At 37.0% G+C, this 18,982-nt stretch overlaps 2 protein-coding genes across 4 annotated transcripts; both read right to left on the reverse strand.

Annotated features, from left to right (window-relative positions):
• Positions 1-218: 218 nt before the first annotated feature.
• LOC111808244 (uncharacterized protein YnbD-like) lies at positions 219-2,548 on the reverse strand. Its single transcript, XM_023694110.1, has 2 exons — positions 1,794-2,548; positions 219-636 (listed from the first exon to the last, which is right to left on the reverse strand). The coding sequence occupies exons 1-2, from the start codon at positions 2,335-2,337 to the stop codon at positions 416-418; spliced, it is 765 nt and encodes a 254-aa protein (XP_023549878.1). The 5' UTR covers positions 2,338-2,548; the 3' UTR covers positions 219-415.
• A 922-nt stretch (positions 2,549-3,470) lies between these two features.
• LOC111808618 lies at positions 3,471-18,855 on the reverse strand. 3 transcript variants are annotated; one of them, XM_023694710.1, is made up of 17 exons: positions 18,568-18,855; positions 17,255-17,772; positions 15,899-16,142; positions 14,349-14,623; positions 12,637-12,810; positions 10,824-11,606; positions 10,626-10,720; positions 9,682-9,744; positions 9,452-9,540; positions 9,222-9,284; positions 7,987-8,643; positions 7,821-7,895; positions 7,620-7,690; positions 7,460-7,517; positions 6,653-6,845; positions 5,241-6,378; positions 3,471-3,891 (listed from the first exon to the last, which is right to left on the reverse strand). In XM_023694710.1, the coding sequence occupies exons 2-16, from the start codon at positions 17,671-17,673 to the stop codon at positions 5,681-5,683; spliced, it is 3,957 nt and encodes a 1,318-aa protein (XP_023550478.1). In that variant the 5' UTR covers positions 17,674-17,772; positions 18,568-18,855; the 3' UTR covers positions 3,471-3,891; positions 5,241-5,680. The 3 variants fall into 3 exon arrangements, with proteins under 3 accessions (XP_023550478.1, XP_023550477.1, XP_023550479.1); XM_023694709.1 differs by lacking the exon at positions 18,568-18,855 and adding an exon at positions 18,232-18,452; XM_023694711.1 differs by lacking the exons at positions 17,255-17,772; positions 18,568-18,855 and adding an exon at positions 16,219-16,288.
• Positions 18,856-18,982: the final 127 nt, after the last annotated feature.

Genomic DNA, 18,982 nt, shown 5'->3' on the forward strand with positions numbered 1-18,982 from the left:
TTGATTTGGTTCTTTTTTTCCCTCACGTTTACGCCTTTTCAAAAAACGTCAATGAAAATAGGAGATCGAGAATAGAGATTGGACGTAATGACCTAATCAAATCTTCAAACCTGGAAATATCGATACGTAACGGGAATTTAATAACCCTTGTTTGATTAAAATACCTTACCCTCTGCCCGTTCACGTTCCTATTAATATTTAAGAGGTTCGAATATTTGAATTCGTATTCTCGAAATTATTGTGCTATATTTTAAAAATAAAAAATATTTTCATTGTGATTAGTAGGGGTGTACATTCAACCCGATAACCTAGACCAACCCAACCCGAACTATAACTACTCTTCAAGGTTGAACTATCCAACTTACAAGATTACACGGGGGTTGGAAATGACCTATTAGATTCATCCTTTTGCTCTTTAGCTACCGGAAAGAAGCATACAACTCACATCGTTGTCTTTCTTCTTCATCGGAGCGGATAACCGATGTTTCGACCATTCTTCCAAGGCTTTGCATTGAGTAGAATTCATGTGAATGCAAGGTCGTTTTTCTTTTACTATCTTCTCCGCATTTTTCCAATCGTCGGCCGCTCCAAGAGCTACTAACACTGCACATGTAACGACGACACTTCTTCCATGACCTGGAAAACACGAAGGAAGATGTCGATAACGTTAGCATAGTACGGTCACTAGCGGAATGTAACATGGGGGTCTTTGTACAAGAGACATTGATTTCAAATACTCACTAACAATGCAAATATAATAGGAACACATCTCGTGTGACCTATCAGATTTTGGACTAATGAAATTGCAAAGAGATCGTATATAGAGGGAGCACGCATCGTTGGTAGGCTCCAAGCTAAAAGGAGACATTGTACGACCTGAGTTCAATAGCTAAGACATCTCTATTGAGTTTGAAACCCGACTCTAATATTCTTTAAGAAAAAAAGCAAACCTTCAAACAATACTATTCTAGATTTGAAGTTAGCTCGCATGAATATTGCTAATCATTTGTGCAACCCAGGCTTAAATTTCGTAAAGTAGTAAGTTAAAGCAGCACGGTTTCGATGGCGGGCATCGTAAACAATTAGCACGGTGGCGGGATAGAAGGTCGAAATCTAAGATTGTATGTAGGAGGACATCAAATAGTCAGCCTATGCATTATCATTATTTCAACACACTCTGAATAAACTCATGGAAGAGAATGCAACACCACACGAAAGTCAGAATCTTTCAGGAAATATACTCTTAATTGATAAGTGCATATTCTTACATTAACCCGTTAATTTTTTGCAACGACCCATACCCAAGATTTATCCTCACTCATACGTATCCTAGGAAAAATCTCAAGAGGTCACACAACATAAAATTGTTCCAAACAAAGCACGTTTAATCATGGAAGTTCCTATAATTGAGCCACCGAAAAGGAAGGTGCACATTGTTGATATAAGTAATGACTTTCTCATTCGAATATGATTTTAGGTTCATTCATGTATTCCTTTTCTATTCGGGTGTCAAATTTTCAATCCAACTTGAAAGTTTCATGAATGTAACAGTATCGATTCATACATACAGATACAAAAATGAAAATTCTGGATTGATTCAAAGACAACCAGCGAGATATCATCAAATAACAAACAATCATCACAGAAGCATAGTCATCAACTAAGATCCAGTAACCAACCAAAGGAAAACTAGAGAGAGCTTCAAATTCCTAAACGTATCTATACAACTTTATACATCTAATTCAATCAAGAATCAAAGCTTTTCAACAAATCAGTAAAGCTAGAGAGCTTACCATAAGCACAATGGATGAACACAGGCTTCTTCTGCTCTCTCTTTCTACAAATCCACCGAACGGCCGATTCAATTTCTTCAGGCAAAGGGGACCGTGTGTCCCAAGTCGGGATACACAAATAACCATCCCCAGAGACATCCAAACACCTAGGCAATTCACAAGTACAATCAACAATGGCAGGATTACAAGGAGGCAATCTATCAGGTGAAGTAGGCCACCCCCCGACGTATAAACCCTCAGAAATCTCAGTGTACGGATCCTCCCTAAGGTATAATCCACGAAATGAAGGAAGATATCGAATGAAAAGCAAAAACGGAGCAAAAATGACGATGGACCAAATCGGAAAAGTTCCATCCGGTTTCTTCCCCAAAAGCAGGGGGAGATTAATCGATGGAAGAGAAGCAACTGAAATCAAGAGAGAAACTAAAGAGGCGTACAGGAATTGAAACGATAACAATCTGAAGCCAAGAAATCTAAGAAATAGAAATAGAGAAAACAAGGCTGCTGCCTTCAATCCAATCAAAGATGAAATTCCTGGATTCATCGTTTTCGAGCCTTGAAGATTCAGATTTTTTGAAACCTAGAAAGAACGTCAGGTCAGAACATCAAAAGGTTTCTTACAGTTTGGAAATCTATTGCGATCTTAAGAAACATGATGCCAAGGTCGATTGTATGAAGCAACATCCAGTCCCCGCCACCATTTCAATCGGAAAAAATGAAGCCAACAGAAGAAATTATGTTTTTTTCTTCCTTGCTTCACAAATTTCATCTCGCTTCTCATTTATAGTTCAAACAAAAATTTCCATTTCATTAAATACAAAATATTTGAAATTTCTTTATTTTAAAATTTTAAAATTAAAATAACATTTAATCCATAAAGTTTTGGTTTTAGTAATTATCATAATTTAGTTTCAATATTCTAATAATTCAGATTTTATTATATAAAAAAATAGACACGAGCGGTTAAAGACGTGGACCCATAACTATTCAACAACTATACTTCAACGACAGGATCAATATAAACCTGAGCATAACTTAACAAATAAGATATTTATTACAAGTAAGAAACAGACGGTATCAGAATAACTCAATAAATAAGATACGTATTACAAGCAAGAAACATACATATATCAATACCAATCTTTACTAAGATACTTATTACAAATAATAAACGGACAAGTATCAATATATAACTTAGTAAATAAGATGTTTATTACAAGTAATAAACGGACAGGTATCAATATCAATATGAGGATAACTCAATAAATAAGATATGTGTTAAAAAGTAAGAAACGAACAAATATTAATACCAATCTGAGCATAACTTAGTAAATAAAAATACATATTAAAAATAAGAAATGGACCGATATCAATATGAATCTGAACATAATTTAGTAAATAAGATAATTATTATAAGTAATAAACGGACAGATATCAATATTAATATGAGGATAACTTAGTAAATAAGATACGTATTAAAAAAGTAAGAAACGGACAGATATCAATATCAATTTGAATATAACATAGTAAATAAAATACGTATTAAAAATAAGAAACGAATCGATATCAATATCAATCTGAACATAACTTAGTAAATAAGATGCGTATTAAAAAGTAAGAAACGGACAGATATCAATATCAATATGAGTATAACATAGTAAATAAAATACGTATTAAAAGTAAGAAACGAACCGATATCAATATCAATCCGAACATAACTTAGTAAATAAGATACTGATTACAAGTAAGAAACTACATACGGATATTCTTCAAAAAGAAAGCAAGCATAGTAAGGAACTTAGTCCCTGCTACTTCCATTATCCTGCTCGCTACCAACAAATATAATATTTCCTGGAGCAATTGCTTACCTCTTTACAAGTTTACAAGACATTTCAACATATTGACAGCACCAGCAAGCTTACTGTTTTCTGGACCTTTATTTAAGGCCTTTGGCTTTGGCAATTGTTTCCCCCATGACAGCAGTTTTCGAGATCTGAATCGAGCTGCATTTATCTGTCCTGCTGGAACTGGACCTCGTGATGCTTCACGTACTTCGTCCGGAGGCTCGGTCCTTCAATGATAGAAGCTTTCCTGTACACTGTGATCGATTTGAAATGATGAGTGTTTTTATAGGAGGTAGAAGCGACGTATTCGAGATATCGTGAGGTAGAACAACAGACTCTAAGAAGATGAGAAGACAAAAATTCAAGTAAAAGAATATTCTGTTTCGTTCTTGATAGAGAATGCAGTTGCTACTAAGAATGACTTTAACCTTCCAAGACAATCATGGATGAAGAAAATCAGAACATTAAGAAACTAATTAGCAGGAGAAACCTTCTTTTTTTCGAGTTCCATTAACTATAGAGGTAGAGGATCAAACTATGCTCCTTCAAAATGATAATTGATATCTTATCTACAGAGTTATGTTCAACAGCAGAAACCAAAATCAAGTACTGAAATTGTGAAAAGCCCCCGCAGATCATGCTCCGTAAGCCAATTACTCCACAAAATGACTAAAAACTGGATTTTTAAAAAAAAAAAAAAAAAAAGGTCTTCTGAGAAGTCTACTGTAACGGCCCAGACCCACCGCTAACAGATATTGTCCTCTTTGAGCTTTCCCCTCAAGGTTTTTAAAACATATCTACTAGGGAGAGGTTTTCACACTCTTATAAAGGGTGTTTCCTCCTCCCCAACCGATGTGGAATCTCACAATCCACCCCCTTCAGGGCCCAGTGTCCTCGATGGCACTCGTTCCTTTCTCCAATCAATGTGGGACCCCCACCAAATCCACCCCCTTCGGGGACTAGCGTCCTCACTGGCACACCACCTCGTGTCTACCCCCTACGAGGAACAACCTCCTCACTAGCACATTGCCTGATGTCTGGCTCTGATACCATTTGTAACAGCCCAGACCCACCGCTAGCATATATTGTCCTATTTAGGCTTCCCCTCAAGGTTTTTAAAATGCGTTTACTAGGGAGAGGTTTCCATACCCCTATAAAGGGTGTTTCATTCTCCTCCCCAACCGATGTGGGATCTCACATCTACCATCCGACAGAGGCAGTCCACAAATGCTTCTATCCTCAACCTAGGCGTGAAGCCTGCTCCTTGATAATTTTCACTGAGAAAGAGATAAAGAACAGAAAAATAAAGAGAATGAAGAAACGAAAACTAAGCCTTGTGAACAACTATTTACTCGGATATAGAATCATACTATCGTGGAAGTTGCGTGTCCAACTACTAGACTACGATGATATTTTAAGCTTTTTCCATCACTCCATACAAGAGAATGCATACCTCAGAAACAATGCAGAGATTAGCAGAAAAACAGGACCCAGTTTAAAGGAAAAGGCAGACAGATGTAATTAATGATATGAATTAAGCGTACAAAGAACCATACCATTCTCAACATAACGCATTGTAATAACAAAACAATAGGTATCTTACCACAAGTATGGGACTTCGCACTATGACAAGCAGTAGAGGTAAACGGCAAGGCTTTCATATCTTCAGCATCACTAGCAAATATATCATTAATATCATGGCAAGTATCCGCCCCTCTCTTAAAGCTACGGCATCCCGCTGATCCTTGCATCGGCTCTTGGGATAGTCAAAAGAACGAAACTAGTTACCCTACCTTCTGTTCTCTGCATCATGGACAAATCTTCCGAGAAAATTCTTTTGTTTGCATATGAAATAAGTTATCTGGTTACATACACAATTACGACCTCGTTCGCCCGCTCTCCTGTCTCAAGAAGTGAAAGAATTGAATGACAGTGCTAGCAAATGCCAATCTGTTCACAGGTACACATGAGAGCTCCCCACCCAACTAAAGTATAGAGCTCTAAATTCCAGTCAAGGGGGAAAAAAATGAAACTACACAATAGCTATAAAAGCATATTTAACTCAGAGAGGTCGTCCATGGGTATGTCGAGGCCCACTGCATCATGATCTTGAAATCCATCTTCGTCAATGTTCAACCAAGAATCGAGATCTTGAGGGCCACCAAGTTCATTGCCCACACCTAACTCCATGGAATCTAAATCATGTAACTGAAGATTCGTGAAATCTGTACGTTCACTAAGATCCTTTGACGGGTGAGGGGTAGCATTATTAAGGGGCAATACCACGGTAAATTCCTTTTTCGTGCTACCATTTGCAACTTCATTGGACACCCTACTAGCAGGGTTATCGGAATAAGTTCCATCCGTTAACTTGCCTATTCTATTTCCTGCAGGAGATAGCTGAGCTGTCTTCTGCTTGGGCTTTGTTTTTGTTTTACGCTCACCCCGAAAATCCCCAGCAGATGAACGCCCAGCTTTGGTAACACACAATCTAGATGACATATCCTTGTCCCTTTCTCTCTCACTTCGTTTCCCCTTAACTCCACCTAATGAATTGTTACCCATGGTTGATACAACTCTCATGCAAGCACTTCCTACATCATCAAGTAACACTTCTTTCTTCTTCCCTCTATTCACTATTGGCCCCGTTCGGGTGAAATCCTGGTTGGAAGAATGAAGTAATCCCCTTCCACTTTTATGATTCTGCACACCATTTTGATGAGCTTCACCAGGAAAGGAACCTGCGGTGGTAGATAATAGTTAAGAACCAAGCATACAAGATGAAAACATTGAACTTCTTTGACGTTACAGCAGAGACCGGAATGAACAAAGAAAAATCATTACATGGCTCGGGGACGAATTCATGTGCTCAAGCACCATATATAACCTTTCAGTTACTGTCTTTTCTTTTCTTTTCTTTCTTTTAGGAAAAATATAATATTTAAAGTTCAACAAGACATCAAACAAAATAGATGGGTTAAAGTTTCTGCTAATTGGAAACGACCGAATCATTACCATTCATAACATCAGCATCAATTCGGTTAGAAGGTCGAGTTAGAATGTCTCGAAGTGCAGGCTCACTGAAGCAACTTTTTTGTGTATCTTCAAATCTTCGACATCTAGCAAGAGTTCTTTTCATGAAAGCTGAAGCAACTTGTTTTGATACCTTGGGGATCCCCAATTTTGCAGCGCTACTGCCTCGAGTGGCCTATCATATCAGCCATATGGTGAAATAGTGAGTTAATAAATGAATTTGAGCAATTTAAAATTTACAATAAACTGCAACATCAGTTTACTACTCAATCATAGAAGAAAAAACAACTGTTTTGGTTCATAACAAAACATTCCATATTCATCTTCAAGGCAAACTAATTTATAGAAATAAATTCATGCCAAGCATACACAATGATAAACTAACTTCTAATAATTGAAAATCTCACGAAAGGATTTGTGATTGCTTATCTTAAGAAAAACGATAGCAACATTAATAAAACTCCCAGTAAAATGTAGAATTAACGTCGGCCATAAGGTGTGTCCCATCCAAAATATGTACGAACTCGAAAAAAATCCTTAATAACAAACTTATTTATAGGTTAGAGTTTACTTTGGCTCAGAAAGCCTAAACCTCAAAAACTCTCAACATGACGTCACACCTTTTATATTTGCGAGAAACGCCATATATTACTAGAGAGACCATTTTATATCGATCTTAGCCAAGAGGGAAAACTGTAAAAGGACCGGGCAAAAAGACTTGCATGAATATAAGCCAATGAAAGGGGTAACAAAAGTAAGTAAGCATAAATATTCTATATCTTTACATACCAACTGCTTTAAACAAGCCAACTGAACAAGCCGGTCCATCGCCAACTGTTCACGGGACCTACAAGGTTATATTATGAAAAAGAAAATTCTCACAATTAATAATCAGTTGCTATATGTGGGTTAATGATGGAAGCAAAGGTCCAAGTAACTGTAAACCCACCGTTCTTCCGTTTTTCTGCCTTCCTCGATTGCTTTGATTATTTTGTTTCCATGAATTTTTGCTTTAACAACCTATGAAGCATAAGTTAATACATCAGCAGGAAATATGAAGCTTAGAAATGTCAAAGAGGATATGAGAACAAAATCTTATGGAAACCTAAAATGAAAAACATAAAAGGCATTATGAAGAGAGCATTACAACCTGCTGGTTAAGTTTCTTCTCTAATTCAAGAATTTCTTGATTTATTGTATCCTCTTCCCCATCTGCTAGATCAGGCTAAGAAAGATACCATTGAAGAGTAGAAAGAATAAGGCCACTACACGGAAAAGTATATATCAAGGGTACAAACTAAATCCCGACTACATACCACTGTTTCGGGATACAATCCAATGCTCTGGAGCTCCAGCATGAGTCTATTCTCCACAGACATCTGTTCATACTGGCAATTAAAGACAGAGACATTAGACTCCTTCAAATGCATGCCTAGGGGTCCAACAAGACCATTTTCGTGAAGCTTGGAGAAGTATCCATTGTTTAATGGTTGATATCCATGATCTGCTTGATCATTAAAGGACTGACTGTCACGCCTCGATCCCAAATTGAAGGTCGTGCTTCCATTGCAAGAAAATCTACGACCAGCCCTTTGTTGAGTTTTTAGATCCAACTCAGATTCAAATGCAATTCCAATGGAGTTTTCAGGCTCAATATCAACAGAGGGATGTATAACATCAGGAAAGTCATCTCCCCCATATTGTGAAAACATATTTGTCCCTCTACTTTCTTGGAACTCCTCCATTTCATCTTCAACTATTAAAGCTGATAATACTCTTTGGTATAGCGGAGTAACGATTTTTCTCTTTTCTGATTCTAATTTTCCACTTAAAGTCACGAAGTCCTCCGCTTCATCAACCTGATCGACCTTTCTAACCATGTTTTGTGGTTCGCTTTCAGTAAGCGAGAATTGGTTTTTTCTTCCAGAACCAAGTGCCTGAGGTGATGAATCCTCCTCTGCCACAAAAGCACCCTGAGAAAATACCACATCTTCAAAACTACAGGCCAAAAAAAAAAAAAGAAGACCTACAAAAAGACAGCCCAAAAGGAAGGCAGAACAACCTAACCTAACAAGAAAGAAGTGTTTACTCAAAAGAGACTAGAAACCTATATATTATATGTACACCAAACACAACAAATCATTGTTATGAGTCGTAGCTGTCCAAAGCAGCAGCTGAAACGATGCCCTAAATGGGTTGCTAAGATGGAACAAGTAATAACTTTCCAATGCTTTACGCTCGAACAGTAGGGTTTACATAATGTGATGCATTTACTTCCCTAATTATCATCCCTACTATCCTAAGCAACCAGTCATAAGCAGCTACCATCCGACTATACTAGGTAATCATTCAAGAATTTGTAAGTGTCAAATAAATAAAGTTATTTGCAATTCCCACTACATTTCTCACAGTTCAAATTTGCCTGAACGATTCTCTACTAAATTCTTTATAAACCCAATATCTTCACCTAAATTTTCTAACAACGTAGCAATACCTTCAGTTTTGAATAATTTATATGTGCTACTAGACAAATGAAAATCCAGACACATACCGAAATTGTGTTCTCGTGGTCCAATACTTCAGAGAAGCTTTCATCATTCTTGTCTAGGATTATCTGCAGATTAAGTTCAACGATATTTAAGAATTAGCTTTTAAAGACATTGAGAACTACCGATGTTAGTAGTAACATAGAATATTATAGTTCTTATAGTTTAAGAATATTTTTTAGTGAAATTGAGAACTACTGGTGTTAGCAGTATAATAGAATATTGTAGCTCTTACCTGCTGCTTCAAAAAGGATTCATCCTCTTGGCTGAGGGAAGCAAATAAAAATTCCACTTTCCACCAAAATGTACTAGAACAGCAAACATCTGCAATAGGAAAAATACAAAAGAATAACATGAGCATGGTCATGTTTAAGAAATAAGCAACTGTACATGCATACATACGATACACGAACACTAGACATTCTTCCCCAAGAAGAGATTCTAAATTTGAAGAGGGATACATACAGCTTGGGTTACAAGCATAATTCGCAGCTTCTAAGAGTTCTTCACGGTCATCATCCGATTCACCTACAAACCATATAGAAGAATACTAATGCACGTGTAACGTTTAGGAAGTGAACCAATTCAATGGACATATAGAAACTGAACAAGAAATAAAAACTTTCTTGCAAGAACTTTCAATTCCCACTTCTATGTTTCACATCATCATATCACACATGCACTAAACTTTATCTACCTTTTAAGAAAAGAGTAGCAGAATGATATCACTATAGAAATTATTGTTTCAACTAGAGAAATTTTCTTTCAGTGAAAACAAAAGTCTACTCGATACTTAGCATACATCTAAACCCTAAATAAAAACATATTGTAGCATTCAACAAAATGTTGAACTGGAAGAATATTTCCATATAGCTCATGCTCATGTTTTACATTGCTACATTGGATGTGTGGGTAAAAAACTAAAATCTTCCTTTCTAGGAAGAAAAATAGAATGATACCATTATAAAATTTATTATTTCAACTCAAGACATATTCTTTTCATGGGAAGCAAAAGTCACTCAATACTAAAGCATATATCCAAACCTAAACAAAACTATGTTGTAGCATTGATCAAATTGTTGCACTGGAAGAATGTTTTCATACGACTATCAAGAATATCTTCTAGTCCTACCCACCACAACAATACTTTCTCCTTGCTCACAAATATGCTCCGACTTTTTCTTGCAAAAAAATGTTGTGCCACGTAAAAAACTTTTACCTATTGATCTGATAACTGAAAACAGGTGAATCGGGGTAGGACATGAAATATTAAACACTAAGAACTTAAAATCACTCGCTGTCAGTAAGCTAAACAGTAAGAGCTTTGTCGTTAAAACTGTTACCAACTAGAGCTAGTATCTTGTTTCTAGGAGAAACACCTCATTGGATACCATATAATCATAACACACCTGTACAATCAGGGGAACCACCAACTGATGTTTGTGAAACTCGGCTGAAGGCCTTACGATCAGATAACTTTTTCAGTGGGGGGCGTCCTGACTTGCTGATGTATTATATATCAATAAGATAAAGGTTATCAAAAAGAAATAATGAAAGAGAAAAGAAACAATAAAAAGAGAGAGAAAAGATGTTGGCAGATCTATCACCTTCCGTTTTTCTCAGAACCGAGCCTTGCAATTTTAAGTGGTTTAGTCAAAGTTGGAGTCTCCAATTTTTCCCTCGCTGGTGAAACAGAAACCCTCGAAAATGATGAACCTCTACCGCTTCTTCCCTGTCTTCTACCAGAGTCCCCAGTTTCTTCCTTGATAAGTACCTTGTTCTTGACTGAATGAAAGATGTTAGGAACATTATTCTGAGCAGCAGGAGCCAACATTCTTTCTTCTGGTTCCCGACACACTGATCCTTTCTCTTTCAACTGACTGTCATGATTTTCACCAGCACCAGATTCTTCACTCTCAGATAACCTAGCAGGAGACGACACAACTTCCTGTTTCACCCTAACTTGATGACTACCAATAGACAAGTTCCTTGAAAGAAACGAACCACCTGCAACAGGAGAAGCTATTCTACCACCTAAATCTGAAGGAGAACCTTCAGACCCCTGCACATCATCATGATTTGAAACAGGTGATAGCAGATTAGATCTTCTAGTACGGGATATTTTCTGTGGCCTCTGGCCAACCCATTGAGCCATGGGAGGAGAAGATGATCCACTGGGCATGGGACGCTTGCGATTGTTAGCCCCATTTACTGACTGAAATTTATTTGCACTTGGAGGTTGTTCCCAGCCATCAAGAGCTCCAGACATGCGTGAAAGACTAGGAGATGAACTTCCAGCCGTAGTAGAGCCAGACCTGGGTGCCCTTGAGCCCTTTCCTTTTGCCAGCGAATAAGGACCAGCTACATGATTATCTTCACGAACATTTAATCTGATGATAATCTCAAATTAATAAAAAATAACGTGAAATCTTCCGAACTGTATGCGAGCAAACATAAACTGCTCAAAATATGGCAGTAGATGAAAATGTGCCCGTAAAAAAATCAAAAGTCCAAACTTCAATTGCAGCAAACCACAAATCATTTATGAAGTTATTTTCAGAAACAGCACCCTTCTGATTGTCGTGGAAACTTAGAGAGAGATCACCAAAAGGAGGTTCTAATAGTAAGCAGTCACCCACACCTCGAGGACCTCACTCACTGAAAAAAATTTAAGAAATTTTGATCTTTCTTTCCAGTCCAACTTCCCCAAGAATGCTAACAAATGTCCATAACACCTTCACTTTTTGTTTGAAATTGTCGCCAAATAGCAATTGGAATCCTTGGAGAATGAAGAAGGGAAGCACACAACCAAGTTGCAGAAGATTGGCCCACAAGGTTTAAGTGAAAGAAAATGAAGAATTGGTCTTGTGAGACTAACTTCTAAGGCAGGCAGTTGGGCGAAGTATAACAGTGAGGATTCCTTCTTTGGATAATGTTTGTTGTCTGTCCCTTACAACAAGATTCCAAAGGAAAAATGATTGATGCAATTCTAATCACCATCTGACCTTCTAAACAATCTGTCCCTAAGAATTGTACTTCAAACTATAATTTTCAAGAAATGTAATTCTACTAACACATTTTATTTTATACATTTTGGAAGTTTTTTTTATTTCAGATTTCAATGTTCAGTTCTCAAATTTTTCTGCCACTATGCATTTAAAATTCATGAAACACCATGNTTTTTTTTTTTTTTTTTTTTTTTTTTTTTTTTTTTTTTTTTTTTTTTTTTATTAATGAAGAAGCCTTAAGGCGCTTTTTTAAGACACAGCATTTTATAACTTATTTTCTTTGATTCTCATCCTCTCGTACTGGTAAAAACTATCCTTGTATATTTGTGTTTTTTTACATAAAACCGTTTCTTATCAAGAAGAGAGAGAAGAAAACAGCACCAGTCATAGTAGATTAAAAGGAACGACATACTTATTATTTCCTTTAACTAGTAGTCGGTCCTTTGCTTGTCCACCAGTAGAATCCCTATAAAGAGTGGGCTTCTTTTCAGGCTCAGCCTTGGGAATAATCCGCACACTTGAACTGATAGGCAAAGAACTTCCATCGCACTTGTTTGTGCCACTAATACCACTAGAAGAACCTGATCTGCAATGAACATCATATTTCAACGTTTATCCATCCTATAGCATCAATAAACAGGTAATGACACAAAAAAAATAACTCATGTCCAATAAAAATATCCTTTCCAGTTTCCCATAAATTGAATGTTTCCGGTAAAGAAAAGGAAAAAGACTGCAATATATAGAACTATCCATGAAATTAGAAATGTGTTCTTCCTTTATGAAGACAGAATTGAAAATGTACGGATTACATTTATGTTCACATGAATATGACTTGAATTAAAATTCTTCAAACCCACTTCAACTATTGCATAAATGCATGCCACATAGCTAACTACTCTACTTCAAAATCTTCCCTTTTTCTGGTGAGGGAAGGGGGGTTATAAACAACTTTCATCAATATCAACACCAGAAAAAAGGGGATGGACGATAAGCAACCCACTCAAATCTGGTTGAGAATTACGAAAAAATGAATTTATACAAAAAAATCAGATAAGGCACTTCAAGAGGAGGAAACAAACACAACATTGTTGCAAAGCTAACAGTCTCCACTCAAATCTTTAGTTACGAAGGATCTAGAATCGTTGTGATGCCAGTTTCTAGGTACAAATTGGATAATTTTTCAAAGGCTTTTGCTGTGCAAATGGCTAGTAGCAGGTCATATCATTCTAAAAGAAATGAACTAGTCGCACAAAGAATTGGGTAGGAAAAGAAAAAGAGTAAGGGGATATCCCATCCAAACCTCATTGTTTAAAAAGACGAGCACACAAGCTGTCTAAACCGACTACAGTAAATAATTGTTTGATAGGGATATTATTGAAAGGTTTGTAAAGGTTGACTATATGCAATTAAAATCATGGTAGACAGACTGGTGATTTTCCAAAATAAAACGACTTCAATGGTTCCAAAAGATAAGTCACTAAAGCATGAGCTTCCCACATTTGAATTAATGAGATTTTTTTAATAAAGCGACACTTTCATTGAGAACCTGCTAAAAGACTACACAAGGGCAATGGATCGGACAAGGTTCAGTAATAACGATAAGATTTGGCCACATAGCAACATTTTCTCAATGAAGTTGCTAAAGAGAGGTTCGTAAAAGGTTGAGACTTATTATAAAACAAAAATCAATTCTAGACTCATCTCCCAAACAATCTCAAAAGGTCAATTCCAATGATAAATCAATTGTTGGAAAAACTATAAAAGTCAAGAATAGCATACAACCTTGCTAGTTATACCTATAGAAAGTTATTGACAATATATTTCTATGTGAGAGGTTCATTAAAGGTTGAGACTTACTTTAAAACAAAATTAATTTTTAGACTCATCTCCCAAACAATCTCAAAAGGCCACTTCCAATGATAAATCAACTGCTACTGGGGGCAAAAAAAAAAAAAGAGAGAGAGAGAGAGATAGGTATAAAGATCAAGCTTAGCATACAATCTTGCTAGTTATAGAACATTACTAACAATATCCTACCTAGATTTCTCATCTTTGGATTGTACAGCATTCGTCCAATTAGCAACAAGTAAAGAAATGAATAGTAATGATGAAATAAATCACCTGACACTTTGGGACTCGGATGATTGCACTCCGGGCTCATTATTCAGCTTATGCAGCATGACACGTTTAAGCTCTCCTTCACCATCCAAGGGTCTAGTTAAAACTGTACCCACAGACCGCTTCCTTTTCATCCTTCTGTCCCATGATTCTCCAGTTGGTAGTTTGCGAATTTTTTCTTCAACTAGATCAGAAGCTTCACCTCCATCCCTAAGCAAATCTCTATCTCTCCCCAAGGGAGGAGGCTGCCTCATAACATTGTTAGTCCGGCCTTCAGCCTATTAAAAAAACTATATAAAATTACTCGAGCAGTTTAATCTAAGAAATACCCACTAGCCTGAATTGAAAGAAATGTACATGCCAGTAAATGTGTAGAAATTGAAGAATGGTTTTCAAGAAAATTCTGGACAGCAATAAGAAATCTCATTTATAGCTCAATGTTTCTCACAGAACAACCATTTAACTATACTATATTTGGTTGCCAAGAAAACTTTAAAATATTAAATTTTAGGTAGGTGATGGTCTGAACTCATTCCTCGTAATCCTTAATTATCTATGTTGACCTTAAAGAATCCTTCCTGATGAATGGTCATAAAGAAGCCACTTAACATAAAATGCTCCATACATATTCCAAATTTCACTACATCTCTTCAAGTGCTCTCATTTCCAAATTACAAGAAGAACCTTTATGATAGAAGGCATCAAGGAAGTCACAAGCCATAGTTCGTTTCAAAGACTCCTAGTTAGATAGCATATCTTCGGGTACCATTCTAATCAAATTAAAATTGTCCTTCGTATCTGAAGACCAGAAAGGGGGCACAAAGTGAATTGTACTCCAAAAACACCTGAAATTGCAACATCTCTCTTAAAAGACTATTAGTTCACTCTTTTCCGAATTCCCAAAATCCAGCAATCAAAGCAGTATTCGAATCGTCTTTGCTCTCTAATAAATTGCTGCTTTGGTCACTAGCAATACAATATAGCTGACTTTTTTCTCAAAAAGAAATAACAAATGAACTTAAACTATGAGAACCTCCATGGGAAAACAAAATAAATAGAATTACATTAAATGCATGCAAAACAAATAAGTGATGACTAACCAGTAATAGTCATTTCTTCCTAAAGAGTTCACCCCCAAAAAATGTTTCCAAGTAGAGTTGATAAATATATAAATATATATATATATATATATATATATATNTATATATATATATATATATATATATATATATATATATATATATATATATATATATATATATATAGATAATCTTGGCTTGATTTCGTTGGATAGGAGTTATTTTCTATAGTTAGTTATTGGGCTCTGATTTCTTGTTGGGTTTTTTTTTTATATGTCGTTGTTGTTCTTTTATCTTTCTCAATGGAAGCTTGGTTTCTTACCTAAAAAAATTGAAAACTTTCAAAATGAGAACCAAACAAAGATAGGTACATCAATTACTATCATTATATGAAAAGATAATAGTACAAACAAAGGCACATTAATATTGAAAACTAGAATAGAAGTAAAAAGGTTAAAAAAAAGTTTAACAGACCCTTAATTCGGCAACTGAAGTTCGAACCCGCTTATTAAGAACGTTGTTTTTTGCCCTGTCTTCAAGTCTCTGATTCACAGCATCTGAAGAATTTCGATGAACCTGACTTCCCTTCTTCAGCAGGTTAGGCACAGCAGGCCTTTCGTTAGTTAAGATCTCATTCCGAATTTGCTTCTTCTGGACCTGGGACTCACAGTACTTGTTCAATTTGTGCCAGGATTCATCCATCCTTCTTGCTCTAACCCTGAAAAGTATATGATCATCAAGATCAGTATCCTCATTCCAGATTGTTCGGATGAAATTTTTTAAGAGGAAGAGACCTTATGGAGGGAGAGAAAGTCGAGTTTGCGAATCTGTTGAAGACAATCAATGGCTTCATGCCCTCCCAGTTTGCTGACAAGAGAATCTAGATTCTTAAGAACTTGGTAGAAATCTACAGTAAATCTCTCTCTCGACAGTTCTCAACTCTCATATTTATCCAAAACAAAGGTTTGACTGAAGTCATTTGGAAGAATGCAATCCTAAAACAGCTAGAGTTCCTGTGGATCCTCCTTTTTTGAGGTCCGAATACTGATGCCTAAGTTCAAGGAAGTTCCTGTCATGATGTTTTCCTAGAGCTGTGTTATTAATTGAGGTATATTTTAGGAAACCTAGAACCTCCTTTTCGTTCATTGTGTTTATACTACTATGCCACAGTATGTTATCACATTTTTCCTTCTTTGGAGCCAGGGCCAAGCATCCACCGTCTATTAGAGGATTCTTGGGACATGCTTTCCAGGAACCAAGTTAAGAGAAATGGAAGATCTTGTGGGAAAATGCTCTCACGGCTGGAGTTGAGAGTTGAGGAAGGACAAAATAGTACTTCACAATACCTTCTTTTAAATATTTTGAATAATTTTTTCCCTCGATCCTTGAGACACCCTTCGAGATTGGTTTTTTCTTTTTCCTTTACATTCTTTTCGATTTTGAAAATTTTCTTAATTATCATGTTCTGCAACTTCTCGTTGGTTTACCTCTCCAAACAAGTAATTTAATTATTTTCCTTTTATCATTTATGTCGCACAAGTTCCTCATAAAGTTTCTATTTCTATCCAAGAAAACATGCAACAAGGTAACAAATAAAAGGGATAACTTCATGTAATCAAACAATTTGTTGCAAGCCAAGTTAACAGTCAATTCACTGACCCACCCTAATTTAAGTTTGAAAAATGTACTAATAGAATTTGTAACTATCAGGATATGAATGTTTCAGACTCAAGGAATGCTGCATCACAACATCATATAAAAGGAGAGGGAAAACAAATATCCATGTCCAGTGCATATGAAAATTCAAAACCGATTAAAAAATTAACGTACCTAGCCTTATTAGATGCTTCCAGGACACAAGCTCTGAACCGCTTAAGCTCCTCCACGGCCAAGGGATGCTTTAAACGAGCAGATCCAAACGAGTTGTCTTCTACATTCATCCCAAATAACATCTCGAGAACCTTTTTTAACTCTTCTGGACGAGGATACTTTTGCTCTCCCAATTTTATAGGATCCAACAATAAAAACTGAGATAATGTAGGTGGATCCCCAGTGGACGAAGCAATGCCTCGGGATGAAGTAGAACCCAAGCCAAACATCCGGCCCTCTCCTCCATCACGATAGTTTCCAGACCTATCCACACTGCCATTCGTCTGGCTTATCCTCTGTCCATTGCCGTAGCTCCCCCCAAATGCTAACTCATCTTGAATAGCTGAGTTTGTGGACTCAAACCTCACATTTCCTGCCATCACTTTAAGCTAGTTGAGCAAAAACCCAAAGAAAACGGCCTTCATATAATTTGCAGGACTCCAGAATCCAGCTCTGGAGCAGAAAACAGCTAGAATTATCTGCAGTAACCGTGACATCGAATTAGTTCCAACCCCGTTAATTAAGTAACATCTTTGAAGTGCTAACGACGTTTTTCTTAACATAGACAACAGTATGCAGCCAATGGAAAACTTGGGCAATGTACCTAGAAAAGAAGAAAAAGAAGAAGAGGGGAAAGCGGGATGATGTTCCACTCACAATCAAAGCGGGTAGCAATAGGAAATTCAATTTTAGAAAACCATAATTCCCATAAGATAACGATCAAAGTTTCCCAAACAATAATTCATCGCAAAAATTGAACCAATCAGATCAGAAGCCCTCCCCAACTCAAAACTAACAAACCAAGAAAGCTCTAGGCCCTAGTTCAAGCAAAACCTCTAGGGTTTGTCAGCGAACTCGCAGAAATCGAACTCGTAATCCCCCCGGAAGAAAACCGAATAATTCAATTTAGCACAGAACTCCATGTGACAAACATTTACCTGCATTGATCGATCAAACCTACATCGACGCAATACAAACACCTTGAAGAATAACATAAAAAGAGAGAAGGATATGATGAGGGAGAGAACAGCCGCCGTAGAGATTCCGACAGAGAGGGAGAGGTAAAGAGGAAGAAAAACATTAGGAAGGTCCCGCTGAAATTTACTCGGACGATGCAGTGATCGGCATAGCACACCGCCGCTATAATCAAGGTCCTTAATCAGGCTTCGGTCTTCGTGGGTCCCTTCAATTTTAGCGCCAAGCTTTTGACAGAGACGTACTTTTTCCTTCAAAGCGGGAAAAAAATAAAAAAAATTCAAAACAAACGCTCTCACCTTAAACCATGAACTCCATGAAACCTCCTCCTCCTTCTCCTCGAATCTCCATCGTCGTCTCTTCCATCCAACTTCGTCGCCGCTCTTCCTCCTGCCGCCGCCCCTGTTCGCCGCGCTCCGATCGATCGATTGACGAAATGCTAATTCGATGAACAGAAGAAACGCTCCCCCTCCTCTCGGGAAGCTACCGGGCGGAGGATTTGGAGTGTGAACTGATGTGGAAATTTTTCATCTGAGACGACCGGCGCGAGCAAGATGATCAGGGTGTGGATCGATAGTGAGTGGCAAGAGGAGGATGGCGTGTATATACTCGCGTTGAATTTTCTTTTGTTTTTCTTCTAAACTTACTTGGTCAAAACTGTTGACTATGTGACATTTTAGTCAGCGCCCTTATGACATTTCATAATTATTGTAT

This window comes from Cucurbita pepo, chromosome LG13, assembly GCF_002806865.2.
Source record: "Cucurbita pepo subsp. pepo cultivar mu-cu-16 chromosome LG13, ASM280686v2, whole genome shotgun sequence".
Lineage (NCBI taxonomy): Eukaryota > Viridiplantae > Streptophyta > Magnoliopsida > Cucurbitales > Cucurbitaceae > Cucurbita > Cucurbita pepo.

Coding starts and splice junctions, on each gene's coding strand:
- LOC111808244 (XM_023694110.1), bottom strand. CDS start 2,337: ATGAATCCAGGAATTTCATCTTTGATTGGATTGAAGGCAGCAGCCTTG. Junction 637..1,793: donor GTTCATCCATTGTGCTTATG/GTAAGCTCTCTA, acceptor CGTGTTTTCCAG/GTCATGGAAGAAGTGTCGTC.
- LOC111808618 (XM_023694710.1), bottom strand. CDS start 17,673: ATGGCAGGAAATGTGAGGTTTGAGTCCACAAACTCAGCTATTCAAGAT. Junction 8,644..9,221: donor ACCACGAGAACACAATTTCG/GTATGTGTCTGG, acceptor GTATTTTCTCAG/GGTGCTTTTGTGGCAGAGGA. Junction 6,379..6,652: donor TGATGCTGATGTTATGAATG/GTAATGATTCGG, acceptor CTACCACCGCAG/GTTCCTTTCCTGGTGAAGCT.